Source organism: Tachyglossus aculeatus (assembly GCF_015852505.1).
Source record: "Tachyglossus aculeatus isolate mTacAcu1 chromosome 12 unlocalized genomic scaffold, mTacAcu1.pri SUPER_6_unloc_1, whole genome shotgun sequence".
Lineage (NCBI taxonomy): Eukaryota > Metazoa > Chordata > Mammalia > Monotremata > Tachyglossidae > Tachyglossus > Tachyglossus aculeatus.
This window is the reverse complement of record NW_024044828.1, coordinates 18,437,492-18,454,281: the sequence shown is the minus strand read 5'-3', so window position 1 is coordinate 18,454,281 and position 16,790 is coordinate 18,437,492. Positions and strand designations below refer to the sequence as shown.

Sequence of the window (16,790 nt, the reverse complement as noted above, 5' to 3'; positions counted from 1 at the left end):
CCCGCCCCTTCCCTCCCTCCCAGGTGGTAGAAACGGCCCCCGAGCTCCTGCGGGTGTGCAGCCTCGTCCTGGGGTCCGGCCGGCTCCCCAAAGGTGAGGGGCAGGGCGGGGAGGGGGCCGCGACCCCCGGGAGATTAAACGGCACCAGGAGAGAAAAACCGTTTATAACAACCAACAGAGACAGTCGCCGAGGGCGGCGGGGGGCGTTGGGGGACGGGGTGCGGCGGGGGTCCGTGTCCACGGCCACGGGCTCGCGCTTCCGGCCCGCAGACTCCGAGGCTGCCCTGCGGCTCCTGGTGACTCAGTTGGCCCAGCACCACGCCGACAACTTCCAGAAGGCGCTCGGCTCGCTGCCCCCCGACAAGGCCCGGGACCTCCAGGCCGCGCTCGGCCCCGCTTAGGACCCCCCGGGACGGCCCCGCCGGCCCCCGCCCGAGACTTCTGGTGCCTTCACCCGCCACCCCCCACCCCCGGCCCCAGGACCCGATCCCCACGTCGGACGCTGCGGGAGGGGTGGACCTTCTGTCGGAATAAAGCCGGCTGGTTTGGGCCTGAGCCTCCGTGGGTCTGGGGGCGACGGGGGCGGGGTGGGGGGGGCGCGCCCCGCTCCTACTTGTCCGGGGCCAGGGGGAAGAGGGGCCCCGGCCGGATGAAGAGGGGCCCGAACGGCTCCAGCTGTTCCACACGCAGAATCCGCCGGCTGGCCAGCACTGGGGGCCCGAGGGGACGGGGTGAGGAGGACCCAACGCGCGGCCCCGCCGCCCCCGAGCCCCCCGCCTCCCTCCCCGCTCCCTCCTCTCCCCCTTCACCTAAAAGCAAGTTGAAGACGTGCGCGGCCGCCAGCCGGGAAGCGAACGGGGGCACCAGGTTTTGGAAGCCCATCTGGCCCGTCGTCCTCAGCTCCGTGCTCACCATCCTGCGGGCAGCGGCCAGAGCCCTCACGGCCCCCTGCCCGGCCCGGCCCGGCCCGGCCCCCTCCCGCGTCCGCCCTCCGGCCTGCGGCCCGGCCCCGCTGACCTGAGTAGGGCCTCCTGCGTCAGGAGCTCCAGCTCCGGGGGCAGCTCCGGGGGCAGCTCCGGGGGCAGCTCGGGCAGCTCGGGCACCGCGGGCAGCGCCGGCTCCTCCCTCTCGGGGATCCTCCTGAGCGGGGGCGGGGGGGTGGGGGGGGGGCACCGGCGGTGGGCAGGGTTGGCGGGCGGGTCCCTGCCCTGGCCCCCCCGCCCACCCGCCCGCCTGCCCTCCCGGGGTGGGGGTCCCCGCCCCGCCCCCGGCTCACCACGGCTCCTCCGGGGGGATGAGGCTGGGCCGGAGCCGCTCCTCCTCCAGGGCCTCCAGAGACAGTTCTGGGCCCGCCGGGGAAAGGAGAAACCAAGCTGAGGGGGTGCCGCCTCTTCCTCCTCCTTCGTCCTTTTCTCCCTCCTTCTCCTCTCTTCTTCCTCCTCCTCCTCCCCTCTCTTCTTCCTCCTCCTCCCTCTCCTCTCTCCTTCCTCACTCTCCTTTTCTTCCTCCTTCTCTTCTTCCTCCTTCTCTCTTCTTCCTCCTCCTCCCCTTCTCTTCTTCCTCCTCCTCCCCTTCTCTTCTTCCTCCTCCTCCCTTTTCTTCCTCCTCCCTCTCCTTCCTCTCCCCTTTTCTTCCATTCCCCTCTCTTCTTCTCCCTCTTCTTCCTCCTCCTCCCTTCTTCCTCCTCCTCTCTTCTTCCTCCTCTTCCACTTCTCTTCCTCCTCCTCCTCCCCGGCCCTCTCTTCTTCCTCCTCCTCCCTCTCCTTTTCTTCCCCCTCTTCTTCTCCCTCTTCTTCCTCCTCCCTCTTCCTCCTCCTCCTCTCCTCTTCCTCCTTCTCATCCCTCTCCCTCCTCCACTTCTCTACCTCCGTCTCCTCTCTTCCTCCTCCTCCCCTCCCCTTCCTCCTCCTCCCTCTCCTTCCTCTCCTTTTCTTCCTCTTCTTCTCCTCCTCCCTTTTCTTCCTCCTCCCTCTTCCTCCTCCTCATCCCTCTCCTTCCTCCTCCTCCCTCTCTCCTTTTCTTCCTCCTCCCTCTCCTTTTCTTCCTCCTTTCTTCCTCCTTCTCCTCTCTTCTTCCTCCTCCTTCCCTCTTCTTCCTCTCTCTTCTTCCTCCTTCTCCCTCTTCTTCCTCCTCCTCTCCTCTTCCCACTTCTCCCTCCTCCTCTCCTCTTCCCCCTTCTCCCTCTCCTTCCTCTCACCTTTTCTTCCTTCTCTCTTCTTCCTCCTCCTCCTCCTCTTCTTCCTCCTTCTCCCTCCTCCTCCCTCTCCTTTTCTTCCTCCTCTCTTCTTCCTCCTCCTTCTCCCTCCTCCTCCTCCTCCTCCCCCCCCTTTTCTCCTTGGTCGTGCTCCGCTTGTTCCCACCTCCGCCTCGCTCTCTCTCACCTGCAGACACTAGCAGGGGACCACTGGGCTCCAGGGCCTCCCGCATGGCCTGGGGACGGGACACAAGTGGCTGAGCTCAGGCCCCCTGTGGCCAAGCCCACCCACCCCGGGAGCCGGGAGGACCCCCCCCGCCCCCCGCCCCAGGAAGGCCGGGCCGGGGGTGGTCCGTTCCGGAAGGGGCCCCCCCCGGGCCGGGCCGCATCACCTCCACTTCGCTGATGGATTCGGCCTTCCTCCTCTCTTCCTCCTCCTCCTCCTCGGGCACCCGGGGCGGAGCCGGCTCCCGCGGGCGAAGGGGTGGCCGGGCACAGTGAGTCCACAGGGCGAGCACCTCGGGGGGCAGCCATTTGGCTGGGGAGAGAGCAGCGGGGTTGGCGCGGGGCAGACGGGCCGGCCGCGGACTGGGGTTAGAGGGTTCGCTCCTCTCACCGTAGGTGGGGGCTCCCAGCAGGTCCGCGGGGGTCCTCCCCTGCCGCTGCGGGGGCTTCACCAGGGTCTGCGGTGACGGTGGGCGGTGTGAAGCGGGGCACCGTTGGCACCACTGGGTCCCGGCCCGTTCCCCCCAGCCCCCTCCGCCGCTACTCACGGGATCCCGGGTGTGGGCCCGGGTCTCCCGGATCTGTCTCTGGAACTCGTCCCGGGGGATCTGAGTCTCCACGTCAGAGAACTGGAGCTGGCGGCGGGGGCGGGCGCGGGGCACGGGGGCCACGGCCTCCGGCAGCTCCAGCTGAGGTGCCCGCGGAGGCGACGGACGGGCACGGAGAGGTAAGGCCGAGGCGGGCGGGCGGGCCGGCCTCTCCCCCAGACCCGGCCCCGGGGTCGCCCCGGCGGGCGGGGGCTCGGGGGTGTGAGAAGAGGGGAAGCCAGGGCTGGGGGGCTGGTGGCGGCGGGGGCGGGGGACGACAATGACCGGACCCTCGGCCTCACCTCGGGGCTGCGCACGACCCGCTCCTCGCGTGGGACGAAGACCGGGGGCAGCGGCAGAATCTCCGGGGGCGTCACCTCTGCCAACGATCAAGCCGGCGGCGCCGCTTAGCACCGTACTAAACGCTCGGGAGAGTACAACCGCGTCCAACCCGAAGACCCTCTATCTACCCCAACGCTTAGTTCAGTGCCTGGCACGCTTAACCAATACCACAATCAAGAGTCGCTTCTCTGGGCCTCACTTCCCTCACCTGGAAAACGGGGATTAGGAATGTGAGCCCTACGCGGGGTAGGTATCGTGTCCAACCCGATTCGCTTGTATCCACCCCAGCGCTTAGTACAGCGCCTGGCACACAGTAAGCACCTTAACAAGTACCACAGTTATTTACTGCGTGACCCTGGGCCAGTCACTTCGCTTCTCAGTTCCCTCATCTGGAAAGTGGGAATTAAGAGCGAGCCCCATGTGGGACAGGGACTGTGTCCAGCCTGATTAACTTCTATCCAACCCACCGCTTACAGCAGTGACCGGCACATAGTGCTTAATAAGTACCATTATTATTACGGCAGTTAGTAAACAGAGTTCCCTGTCCACGACGAGCTTACAGTCCAGGAGGGACGGACGTTGGTACAAATGAGTCATTCATGGCCGCGTGAACCCCCATTTTGGGTGGCGGATGCCCAAAGGGCACGGATCCGACGCACCGGTAATAATGGCATTTATTAAGGGCTTGCTATGTGCAAAGCACTGTTCTAAGCGCTGGGGAGGTTACAAGGTGATCAGGTTGTCCCACGGGCGGCTCACAGTCTTAATCCCCATTTTCCAGATGAGGGAACTGAGGCCCAGAGTAGTTAAGCGACTTGCCCAAAGTCACACAGCTGACAATTGGCGGAGGCGAGATTTGAACCCATGACCTCTGACTCCAAAGCCCGGGCTCTTTCCACTGAGCCACGCTGCTTCTCTGGTAGCCACCAGAGTCCCAGATCTGCCCTCTCTCCACCTGCCCCCCTGCCTGATGGCTCCCCGGACTTCACCCTGTATCAGCTTCGAGCTGACCCCCTTCTCCCGCCCACCGAGAGCATCGGGATGGAGCTAGGATAATAATAATAATGATGGCATTTATTAAGCGCTTACTATGTGCAAAGCACTGTTCTAAGTGCTGGGGGGGATACAAGGTGGTCCCACGTGGGGCTCACAGTCTTCATCCCCATTTTCCAGGTGAGGGAACTGAGGCCCAGAGAAGTTAAGTGACTCGCCCAAAGTCACACAGCTAAGTGGTGGAGCTGGGATTTGAACCCATGACCTCTGACTCCAAAAGCCCGGGCTCTTTCCCACTGAGCCACGCTGCTTCTCTAGGAGTCTCGAGCAGGAAGGCAACAGTGCTTTGCACATAGTAAGCACTTAACAAATGCCGTCATTATTATTATTAAGGCAAAGACTTCTGGGGTGGGCTTGCGGCGGTCAGTCCCACGGGGCAGTGCCCGGGGGGCAGTTACCTGGCGGTGGTGGGTAGGCTTCGGGTGGGAGCAGCTTGGGTGCCTCGGGCTCCAGAGGGACTTCGGGGGGCCGTTCCGGCTCTTCCCTCAACCTGGGGAATCCAAACCGGGAGCGAGTTCCGGCCTCACTGTTTATTGAGCGCTTACTGTGTGCGGAGCACTGTGCTAAGCGCTTGGGAGAGGACGGTACAACAATGAGCGGACCCGTTCTCTGCCTGCAGCGAGGTTAGGGCCTCGACGGGGAGACCCGGGCCTTACCGGGGTGGAGATGGAGGGATGAGCCTGGGGGGCCGTTCCTCCTCAAGTCTCCGCAGCTCCTCCTCCTCGGGCTCTGCAAGGGGGTGGGAGGTTGCGGGGGTCACCGGGGCAGGGCATCCCGGTGCCCGTCCCGCCCGGGCCCTCGTCCGTGGCGGGGCGGCGCCTGACCTTCGGGGAGCCGAGGGGGCGGCACCCTGGGGCGCTCCCGACGCGGCGGGGGCCTCTCTCTGGCCAGGACCGGCTCCCCTTCCTCGGCCAGAAGCAGGTCGAGGTCGGCGTAGGAAATCTCCGGAAGCTCCCGCTCGTCCTGAACCACGAAGAAGAAGGCCGAGGGCTGCGGGGAAGGCCGAGGGACCGCCCCGGGTGGACGCCGGCACCGACCCGGGCGCATCCCCTCACCTCAATGGGCAGCACCCGGATCAACTCCATCTCCCGGAGGGTGATGGCCTCGGGGGTCACGGTGGTGACTGGGACCTTGGCTGTGGAATAACAATAATAATTATAATGACGGCATCTGTTAAGCGCTTACTGTGCGCCGACCACTGTTCTCAGCGTTGCGGGGATACAAGGTGATCGGGTTGTCCCACGTGGAGCTCACAGTCTTCATCCCCATTTGACAGATGAGGGAACGGAGGCCCAGAGAAGTGAAGTGACCCGCCCAAAGTCACACAGCTGACAAGTGGCGGAGCCGGGATTTGAACCCAGGACCTCTGGCTCCACAGCTGGGGCTCTTTCTACTGAGCCACGAAGCAGGGGTCCCGGCCCTGCTCATCATCATCCTCACCCCCGGCCCCCACACTCCATTCATTCATCCATTCATTCAGTCGTATTTATTGAGCGCTTACTGTGTGCAGAGCACTGGACTAAGCGCTTGGGATACAAGTCAGCAACATATAGAGATGGTAATTCATTCATTCAATCATATTTATTGAGCACTTACTGTATGCGGAGCACTGGACTAAGCGCTTGGGAAGTACAAGTCGGCAACATATAGAGATGGTCATTCATTCAATTGTATTTATTGAGCGCTTACTGTGTGCGGAGCACTGGACTAAGCGCTTGGGAAGTACAAGTCGGCAACATATAGAGACGGTCATTCATTCAATCGTATTTATTGAGTGCTTACTGTGTGCAGAGCACTGGACTAAGCACTTGGGATACAAGTTGGCAACACAGAGATGATCATTCATTCATTCAATCATATTTATTGAGCGCTTACTGTGTGCGGAGCACTGGACTAAGCGCTTGGGAAGTACAAGTCGGCAACATATAGAGACGGTCATTCATTCAATCGTATTTATTGAGCGCTTACTGTGCGCAGAGCACTGGACTAAGCGCTTGTCCTCAGGTTTACACCGGGAGCTCCCGAGGGCTGGGAGCAGGGCCTCTAGGTCCCCGGCGAGACAATAACGACCTGGAGGACACACTGGTACCATTAAGTAATAACAGTTGCGCTATTTGCTAAGTGCTTCAGATGGAACCTCCCCGTGGGCAGGAGATGTCGTATTGTCCTCCCCCAAGCGCTCAGTACAGCGTTCCGCACACAGTAAGCCCTCAAGACCACGGATGATGGTGTGCTACTAAGCGCCGGGTTACGTTGGAGAGGAGCGGATCAGACGCGGTCCTCGTCCCATACAGGGCTCGCGGTCTAAGGGGAAGGGAGAACCAGAGATCGAATCCCCATTTTCCAGATGAGGTAAGCGGGGTGTGTTGAATAATTATAATAATAATGGCATTTATGAAGCGCTTACTATGTGCAAAGCACTGTTCTAAGGGCTGGGGGGGGATACAAGGTCATCAGGTTGTCCCCCGTGTTAAGCAAGCGCTTAACAAATACAAAACAAAAAGTGTAGTCAGAATTAAAACCCAAGTTCTCCGGCTCCCAAACCCAGGCTCTTTCCCCCAGCTCACGCAGCTTCTAACGACAATAATAATAATAATGGCATTTATTAAGCGCTTACTATGTGCAAAGCACTGTTCTAAGCGCTGGGGAGATTACAAGGTGATCAGGTTGTCCCATGGGGGGCTCACGGTCTTCATCCCCATTTTACAGATGAGGTAACTGAGGCACGGAGAAGCGAAGTGACTGGCCCAAAGTCACCCAGCTGACAAGTGGTGGAGCCGGGATTTGAACCCATGACCTCTGACTCCAAAGTCCGGGCTCTTTCCACTGAGCCACGCTGCTTCTCCATTAACGGACTGAGACGCAGCCCGGTCTAATAGACGGAGCACGTGACCGGGAGACGGAAGGACCCCGGTTCCAATCCCCGCTCCGCCACTTGTCGGCTGAGTGACCTTGGGCGAGTCACTTCGCTTTCCTGGGCCTCGGTGTCCTCGTCTGTAAAATGGGGACGAAGGCTGCGAGCCCCATGTGGGACAGGGACTGCGTCCAACCTGATTGGCTTCTATCTACACCGGGGCTCAGTACAGTGCCTGGCACTTAGTAAGGGAAGCAGTGTGGCTCAGTAGGAAGAGCCGGGCTTGGGAGTCAGAGGTCATGGGTTCAAATCCCAGCTCCGCCAATTGTCAGCCGCGTGACTTTGGGCAAGTCACTTCACTTCTCTGGGCCTCAGTTGCCTCATCTGTAAAATAGGGATTAAGATTGGGAGCCCCCCCATGGGGCAACCTGATCACCTCGTATCCTCCCCAGCGCTTAGAACAGTGCTTTGCACATAGTAAGCGCTTAACAAATACCAAAATTATTATTATTCTTAAGTGCCTAACAAATACCATTTAAAAAATAAATAAATAGCTGGGAACTGATGCTGACATGTCGGGGGCACTCACGTGGCTTGCGGACCGGGCTCGGAGCGGGCCACTCCAGGGCCGGGACCTCTAGGAGATGGCGGACCTGTAGACCCAGGAAAAGACAAAATTATAATAATAATAATGGCATTTATTAAGCACTTACTATGTGCAAAGCACTGTTCTAAGCGCTGAGGAGGTTACAAGGTGATGAGGTTGTCCCACGGGGGGCTCACGGTCTTCATCCCCATTTTACAGATGAGGGAACTGAGGCCCAAAGAAGTGAAGCGACTTGCCCAAAATCACACAGCTAAGTGGCGGAGCCGGGATTTGAACCCACGACCTCTGACTCCCAAGCCCGGGCTCTACCTACTGAGCCACGCTGCTTCTCAACTCAGGAGTTCGGGACAGAACTTGCTCCTTCACTGTTACAATTACAACAGCTTTTTTTTTTTAAAGGGTATTTAAGCGCTTCCTCATCTGTAAAATGGAGATTCAATCCGTTTTCCGTCTTAGACTGTGAGCCCCGTGTGGGACGGGGACTGTATCCAACCCGATAAAACACGTACCCACCCCATCGCTTTGACGGTGCTTGACGCACAGTAAGTGCTTAACGGATACCATCGTCGACTGCCTACTATGTGCCAGGTTGGATGCGGTCCCCCGGCCCGTATGGGGCTCACCATCTTAATCCTCATTTTACAGGTGAGGAAACTGAGGCCCAGAGAGCGTGGTCGAGCTCACGCACAGGCAAGAAGCGGAGCCGGGATTAGAAGGTCCTTCTGATCCCAGGCCTGTGTTTTTCCCGTGACGTGACGCCGCTTCCCCCAAGCCCCGGGGCGCTGCCTGGGTTCCCCTCCCCACAACCCTTTCTTTCTTTTCTTTCTTTCTTTCAATGGTATTTATTGAGCGCTTACTTTGTGCAGAGCGCTGTGCCCGGCTGGGCCCACAACCACCCTCTGGCTACTGCCAAAACCATCCAGGTGGACGCCCCGGCCTGGCAGCGGCAGGAAACCCAGTGGTTCCGGACTGAGCACAGACCACGAAAGCTTGTTGAGGGCAGGGGACGGGTCTATTATATAGTTCTACCGTACTCACCCAAGCGCTCTGTACAGTGCTCTGCACGCCGAAAGGCGCTCAATAAATATGACTAAAGTCCGCGACTCTTGGGGCTGACCCGTCTCCCCCGGGGGTCCCCTGGGAGCGGAGCGGCAGGATGCCCCCCAGCCCTGGCCTTGGGGGGACGGGACGGGCAGAGGGGCCGCTCGGCTCCCGGGCTTCCCGGCCCTCTGAGCCACTGGCCCTGGATGCCATTTGGGCCAAACTATTCCTGCTCCCGGCGGGGGAACGGGTCCATGCCTGGGGGATGTCGTAGGGGCCGGGGAGCTCGGGGTCGACGGTCATCACGCCGAAGTACGGGTCCGGGGCGGCCTCCAGGGCCTCCATCGCGGCCAGCGGGTCGGGCAGCAACAGGCCGGGTCTGCAGAGAGACGCGGGACACGGTCTCAGGAGAGCTGGGAGCCCGTTGTTGAGTAGGGATCGTCTCTATATGTTGCCAACTTGTACTTCCCAGGCGCTTAGTACAGTGCTCTGCACACAGTAAGCACTCAATAAATACGATTGAATGAATGAATGAATGACAGGGCTGTACAAGGGGGCGGGAAGTGGAAACGACCAGAAGATGCAGAACTAATTCATTAATCAATCGTATTTACTTAGAGCGCACTTTACCTTGGATAATAATAATAATAATAATGATGGTATTTGTTAAGCGCTTACTCTGTGCAAAGCACTGTTCTAAGCGCTGGGGAGTTACAAGGTGATCAGGTTGTCCCATGTGGGGGCTCACATTCTTAATCCCCATTTTACAGATGAGGGAACTGAGGCTCAGAGGAGTGAAGTGACTCGCCCAAAGCCGCCCAGCTGACAAGTGGCGGAGCCGGGATTTGAACCCATGACCTCTGACTCCAAAGCCCGGGCTCTTTCCACTGAGCCACGCTGCTTCTCAATAATGGCATTTATTAAGCGCTTACTATGTGCCAAGCACTGTTCCAAGCACTGGATCTACCCCAACACTTAGTACAGTCCTTATATCTACCCCAGCGCTTAGAACAGCGTTTGGCACATAGTAAGCACTTAACAAATACCACCATTATTATTATTATTATTATTACAGTGCCTGGCACATAATAAAAACTTGACAAATACCACAATTTTTATTATTACTAAGCACTTGGGAGAGTGCAATATAACCCAGCGCTTAGAACAGTGCTTTGCACATAGTAAGCGCTTAATAAATGCCATCATCATCATCATCATCATCATAGCTCCAAACAGGACAGATTCCCTGCCCACAACGAGCTCCCAATCCAGCCCTCTAGACCGTCAACTTGTCATCGTTTTTAAAACGGTATTTGTTAAGCGCTTACTATGGGCCAGGCACTGTTCTAAGCGCGGGGCTAGATACAAGCTAATCAGGTCGGACACAGTCCCTGTCCCACACGGGGCTCGCGGTCTTAATCCCCATTTTCCAGATGAGGTCACTGAGGCCCAGAGAAGGGAAGTGACTCGCCCAAGGTCACACAGCAGACAAACGGAGGAGCCGGGATCAGAACCCACGTCCTTAAGACTCCCAAGCCTGGGCTTTATCCGCTAAGCCTTCCCCGACAATCTCTCACCTCCCCACCCAATCTCCGCCGCCAGACCCGAACCCCTCAAATGTGCGATTGAGTCCCCATCCCTCTAAGCACTCAGGCGTTCACCCCATTCCTTCCTTCCCCCGCCGCGGGGCTTACCTAGACGTCTTCAGTCTCTGCTGCCGTTTCCTCCTCTCTGTGATTTTAACGACCCTTCCCACCCTGGGGTCCCCCTCGCCCCGACCCCAGCTGAGCCCAAAATCCCAACTAAGGGCAGGGACCCCACCTGCTATCTCTTCTGTACTCTCCCTAGAACTCCGAAAGCGCTCGATAAATAGCATCGATGGACGGATGGATGGAGGGAAGGATGCAGGGATGGATGGATGGATGGACGGTGCTCTGCAAACAGTAAGCACTCAATAAATACGATTGGATGGACGGATGGATGGATGCAGGGATGGATGGGTGGGTAGATGGATGGATGGATGGATGGATGGATGGATGGATGGAAGGATGGACGGTGCTCTGCACACAGTAAGCACTCCATAAATACGATTGGATGGATGGATGGATGGATGGTGCTCTGCACACAGTAAGCACTCAATAAATACGATTGGATGGATGGATGAATGGATGGATGGATGCAGGGACGGATGGATGGATGGATGGATGGATGGATGGATGGATGGATGGATGGATGGATGGTGCTCTGCACACAGTAAGCACTCAATAAATACGATTGGATGGATGGATGAATGGATGGATGGATGCAGGGTTGGATGGATGGATGGATGGATGGATGGGAAGGTGGGGAGAAGGTGTGCAGGGGGAGGGGGAGGTGGCCAGGGGCGGGGATGCCAACAGGCCCGGCCGGGGAGGCTCCACGGTGACACACTCACTGTTCCAGCTCCACCATGTCGATGCGGACTTGCTGCTGGGCCCGGTGCAGACGATCTAAGATGTGCTGGATGTCCTCTGGGTCCGGGGTTGGGGGGGCCGGGTCCGAGCAGGATCAGAACCGGAGAAGGGCTGAAACCGGCCTCCGCCCCTCCAGCCCACCCCCCGCCCCCTCCCTTTCTGTGGTATTCATTAAATGTCGACCGTGGGCCGGCTAACGCTCTCGGCACCGGGGTAGATCCAAGCTAATCCAAGATCCACGGGGGGCTCCCGGTCTCCATCCCCGTCTTCCAGATGAGGGGACTGAGGTCCAGAGAAGGGAAGCGACTTGCCCAAGGTCACACGGCTGACAGGTGGCGGAGCCAGGATCAGAACCCCAGGCCTCCCGACTCTCAGGCCCGGGCTCTAGACACCAGGCCTCGCTGCTTCCTCGGCCTCCGGCCCCTCGCCCCGTCCCGCCCGCCGCCACCGCCGCCCTCCTCTCCGCCACCTTACCCACGAGGTACTGGCACTGGCGGAAGTAGACGCGGATGATGCCGTACTGGAGCTGGGCGGAGAGGTAGAGGGAGAAGCGGGGCCGGGGGGCGTCCGGCTGCGGGGGCGGCACCTGGACCAGGACATACTGCAGGACCTCTTTGCTGCGGGGGACAGGGCGGCGTTGCGGCCCAGTGCCAACCTCCCCTCCTCACCCCGCCGGAGCCCCCGCGACCGCCGGCCCTTCGCCCCCTCCGCCGTGGCCCTTACCAAGTCCCGGCCACGTCCACCTTCATGTAATCTCTCTTCGCCAGCCGGGTACCCCCGGTGGCTGCCAGCCTAGGGAGAGACAGGAAGGTGGGCAGTTTGGAAACTTGGGCACCTTCAACCCCCTTCCAGCCCAAGGCCCATTCATTCATTCATTCATTCATTCAATCGTATTTACTGAGCGCTTACTGTGTGCAGAGCACTGGACTAAGCGCTTGGGAAGTCCAAGTTGGCAACATCTAGAGATGGCCCCCTACCCGACAACGGGCTCACAGTCTAGAAGGGGGAGACAGACAACAAAACACGTGGACAGGTGTCAAGTCATCACAATAAATAGAAATAAAGCTAGAGGCACGTAGAGTAGTAAATCTGTGCAAGTAAAATAAATAGAGTAATAAATCTGTACAAACATCTATACTGGTGCTGTGGGGAGGGGAAGGAGGTAGGGCGGGGGGGATGGGGAGGAGGAGAGGAAAAAGGGGGCTCAGTGTGGGAAGGCCTCCTGGAAGAGGTGAGCTCTCAGGAGGGCTTGGAAGGGAGGAAGAGAGCCAGCTTGGCGGATCAATCGATTGATCGTATTTATTGAGCGCTTACTGTGTGCAGAGCACTGTACTAAGTGCTTGGGAAGTACAAGTTGGCAACGTACAGAGACGGTCCCTACCCAACAGTGGGCTCACAGTCTAGAAGGGGGAGACAGACAGCAAAACCAAACATATTAACAAAATAAAATAAATAGAATAGATATCATCAATCGTATTTCATCAATCGTATTTATTGAGCACTTACTATGTGCAGGGCACTGTACTAAGCGCTTTATACAAGTAAAATATGTACAAGTAAAATAAATAGAGTAATAAATATGTACAAAGATATATACATATACACAGGTGCTGTGGGGAAGGGAAGGAGGTAAGGCGGGGGATAGGAGGGGGAGAGGAAGGAGGGGGCTCAGTCTGGGAAGGCCTCCTGGAGGAGGTGAGCTCTCAGTAGAGCCTTGAAGGGAAGAAGAGAGCCAGCCTGGCAGATGTGCGGAGGGAGGGCATTCTGAGCCCTTTCTAGACTGTGAGCCCGCTGTTGGGTAGGGATCGTCTCTATATGTTGGCAACTTGTACTTCCCAAACGCTTAGTACAGTGCTCTGCACACAGTAAGTGCTCAATAAATACGATTGAATGAATGAATTCTGGGCCAGGGGGAGGACGTGGGCTGGGGGTCCACGGCAGGACAGGTGAGAACGAGGTTGTTCTCCAGAGGGGGAGTGGAGGCAGGACGGGGCCCTGGGGACGGAGGCCGGCAGAGGGACCACTGACATTGCTCTTTACTGGCCTCCTCTCTACAGTGCCCGGGGGTGGGGGGGGGTGGGGGGTCAAGGAGGCTTGGAGGGGAGGGGGCTGTTGGCCTGGAAGAGGGGTGCTCAGAAGGGGCTTCTAGACTGTGAGCCCACTGTTGGGTAGGGACCGTCTCTAGATGTTGCCAACTTGGACTTCCCAAGCGCTTAGCACAGTGCTCTGCACCCAGTAAGTGCTCAATAAATACGATTGAATGAATGAACGAATGAATGCCGGGAGGGGGCTGGGCTGCTTGTTGGGGGTGGGGGTCACTGGGACAGGGATGGGCTGCTGGTGAGCCCGTTGATGGGTAGGGACCGTCTCTATATGTTGCCGACTTGTCCTTCCCAAGCGCTCAGTACAGTGCTCTGCACACAGTAAGTGCTCAATAAATATGATTGAATGAGTGAATGGATGGTGGGGGCACTGGGATGGGGCTGAACTACTGGTGGGGGCACTGGGATGAGACTGGGCGGCTGGTGGGGGGAACTGTGAGGGGGGTGGGCTACTGATGGGGCACTGGGATGGGGCTGAGCTACTGGGGGGGGCGCTGGGATAATAATAATAATAATAATAATGGCATTTATTAAGCGCTTACTATGTGCAAAGCACTGTTCTAAGCACTGGGGAGGTTACAGGGTGATCAGGTTGCCCCACGGGGGGCTCACAGTCTAGAAGGGGGAGATGGACAACAAAACATATAAACCAAATAAAATAAATAGAATAAATACGTACAGGTAAAATAGAGTAATAAATATGTACAAACATATAGACATGTAATAATAATGATGGCATTTATTAAGCGCTTACTATGTGCAAAGCACTGTTCTAAGCACTGGGGAGGTTACAGGGTGATCAGGTTGCCCCACGGGGGGCTCACAGTCTAGAAGGGGGGAGATGGACAACAAAACATATAAACCAAATAAAATAAATAGAATAAATATGTACAGGTAAAATAGAGTAATAAATATGTACAAACATATAGACATGTAATAATAATGATGGCATTTATTAAGCGCTTACTATGTGCAAAGCACTGTTCTAAGCGCTGGGGAGGTTACAGGGTGATCAGGTTGCCCCACGGGGGGCTCACAGTCTAGAAGGGGGAGACGGACAACAAATGAAAGCATATAAACCAAATAAAATAAATAGAATAAATATGTACAGGTAAAATAGAGTAATAAATATGTACAAACGTACATACATATACTACTACTACTACTAATAATAATGGCACTTATTAAGCGCTTACTATGTGTGGGATGAGACTGGGCTGCTGGTGGGGGGCACTTGAGGGGGGTGGGCTACTGATGGGGCACTGGGATGGGGCTGAACTACTGGGGGGAGCTGGGATGAGACTGGGCTGCTGGTGGGGGGCACTGGGATGGGGGTGGGCTACTGATGGGGGCACTGGGATGGGGCTGGGCTGCTGGTGGGGGGCACTGGGATGGGGCTGAGCTACTGGGGGGCGCTGGGATGAGACTGGGCTGCTGGAGGGGGGCAATGTGAGGGGGGTGGGCTACTGATGGGGGCACTGGGATGGGGCTGGGCTGCTGGTGGGGGGCACTGGGATGGGGCTGGGCTGCTGGGAGACAGAGAGATGATGGAGGGGAAGATGCCAGGCAGGGGGTGGGCAGGTTGGCGTGAACTGATGGTGGGGGGGCTGCCCGGAGGGGGAGGCCGCAAGGGGACTGGAGGGGAGGCCTCCTTCCTTACCAAATGGTGGCAAAACAGCCCGTGTGGCGCTGCAGGACATTGGGGTAGTAGAACATGGCGGCGGTTTGGCCTCAGCCTGCGGCGACCCTCGCTCTGCGGTGACCCTCACCCTGCGGTGACACTCAGCTTGTGGCGACCGTCAGCTTGTGGTGACCCTCGGCCTCTGGTGACCCTCAACCCGTGGTGACCCTCAGCCTGCGGTGACCCTCACCCTGCGGTGACCCTCTGCTTGTGGCGACTGTCAGCCTGTGATGACCGTCAGCTTGTGGTGACCCTCAACCCGTGGTGACCCTCAGCCTGCAGTGACCCTCAGCCTGTGGTGACCGTCAGCCTCTGGTGACCCTCTGCTTGTGGCAACCCTCAGCCTGCAGTGACCCTCAACCTGCGGCGACTGTCAGCCTCTGGTGACCCTCAGCTTGTGGCGACCGTCGGCCTGCGGTGACCATCAGCTTGTGGTGACCCTCAGCCTGTGGTGACCATCAGCCTCTGGCGACCCTCACCCTGCGGTGACCCTCTGCTTGTGGTGACCGCCAGCCCGTGGTGACCATCAGTTTGTGGTGACCCTCGGCCCGTGGTGACCCTCACCCTGCGGTGACCCTCAACATGCGGTGACCCTCAACCTGTGGCGACCGTCATAATCTGGTGACCCTCAGCTTGTGGCGACCGTCAGCCTGCGGTGACCATCAGCTTGTGGTGACCCTCAGCCTGTGGTGACCCTCACCCTCAGCCTGTAGTGACCCTCAACCTGTGGTGACCATCAGCCTGAGGTGACCCTCAACCTGTGGTGACCCTCACCCTACGGTGACCATCAGCCTATGGTGACCCTCAACCTGTGGTGACCCTCACCCTGCAGTGACCAGCAACCTATGGTGACCCTCAACCTGTGGTGACCCTCAGACTGTGGTGACCCTCAGCCTGTGGTGACCCTCAACCTGTGGTGACCCTCAGCCTGTGGTGACAACCTGTGGTGACCCTCACCCTGCAGTGACCCTCAGCCTGTGATGACACCGTCAGCCTGAGGTGACCGTCGGCCTGTGGTGATCCCCAGGCTGTGGTGACCGTCGGCCGCCTCAGCGCGGCCCCTCAGTCCGCCCGTCCGTGCCCACCGGCGTTGGAGGGGCGGAGGAGGGTCTCGGGGGAGCAGTGGGGGTTCGGGGGTTCGGGGGTCCCGGGGGAAGGAAGGCGGGTTGGCGGGAGAAGAGGAGAGAAGAGGAGAGGAGGATGGGAGACCCCAAGGCGGGAAAATCTCCTCAGCAGCACGGGCGGTGCAGGGCAGTGCGGCTCCAGCAGGGGGCGCCCCTCGCTGCGCCCGCCTGCCCCCTCAGCCTCAGCGCCCCCCCCCCGTCCTTCCATCCGACCAATCAGAGCCGCGCGGGAAGGCCGGGGTGACCAATCGGCGCTCCCCCCGCCTCACGACGACGGCGGCGGGAAAGGCGGGGGCGGCCGGCGGGCTCCTCTCAGCCAATGAGAGGGGCGCCCCGCTCCACCCTCTCTCCCCATTGGCCAATGGGAGCGCGGTCCCTTTTTTGTCCCCAGTCCTGGAAATCTGCCCGAGGGGGCTCCCGGTAACAGGACTCGCTCAGCCAATAAGAGGGGCGCCCCGCTCTATCCTCTCTCCCCCTTGGCCAGTGAGAGAGCGGTCCCTTTTTTCCCCCCACCTTCTCCTGGAGAT

At 58.7% G+C, this 16,790-nt stretch overlaps 2 protein-coding genes across 3 annotated transcripts in view; one reads left to right on the top strand and one right to left on the bottom strand.

Moving 5' to 3' along the window:
• IPO4 (importin 4) overlaps nucleotides 1–477 on the top strand; it is a 15,026-nt gene extending 14,549 nt beyond the window's left edge. For both annotated transcript variants that reach the window (XM_038741147.1, XM_038741146.1), the window contains 2 exons: nucleotides 24–93; nucleotides 271–477. In XM_038741147.1, coding sequence (XP_038597075.1) covers nucleotides 24–93; nucleotides 271–401 — 201 coding nt within the window. In that variant the 3' untranslated portion in view covers nucleotides 402–477. The remainder of the gene's footprint in view (nucleotides 1–23; nucleotides 94–270) is intronic.
• A 132-nt stretch (nucleotides 478–609) lies between these two features.
• REC8 (REC8 meiotic recombination protein) lies at nucleotides 610–16,229 on the bottom strand. The gene is made up of 20 exons (XM_038741274.1): nucleotides 16,097–16,229; nucleotides 15,119–15,228; nucleotides 12,080–12,148; nucleotides 11,831–11,973; nucleotides 11,338–11,413; nucleotides 9,162–9,282; nucleotides 7,845–7,908; nucleotides 5,457–5,536; nucleotides 5,226–5,364; nucleotides 5,058–5,130; nucleotides 4,800–4,891; nucleotides 3,309–3,385; nucleotides 2,968–3,108; nucleotides 2,811–2,877; nucleotides 2,587–2,732; nucleotides 2,382–2,430; nucleotides 1,277–1,343; nucleotides 1,018–1,140; nucleotides 810–916; nucleotides 610–710 (listed from the first exon to the last, which is right to left on the bottom strand). The coding sequence occupies exons 2-20, from the start codon at nucleotides 15,172–15,174 to the stop codon at nucleotides 610–612; spliced, it is 1,791 nt and encodes a 596-aa protein (XP_038597202.1). The 5' UTR covers nucleotides 15,175–15,228; nucleotides 16,097–16,229.
• Between the last annotated feature and the right edge of the window lie 561 nt (nucleotides 16,230–16,790).

Coding starts and splice junctions, on each gene's coding strand:
- REC8 (XM_038741274.1), bottom strand. CDS start 15,174: ATGTTCTACTACCCCAATGTCCTGCAGCGCCACACGGGCTGTTTTGCC. Junction 12,149..15,118: donor GGCTGTTTTGCCACCATTTG/GTAAGGAAGGAG, acceptor GTCTCTCCCTAG/GCTGGCAGCCACCGGGGGTA. Junction 2,431..2,586: donor AATCCATCAGCGAAGTGGAG/GTGATGCGGCCC, acceptor TCCCGTCCCCAG/GCCATGCGGGAGGCCCTGGA.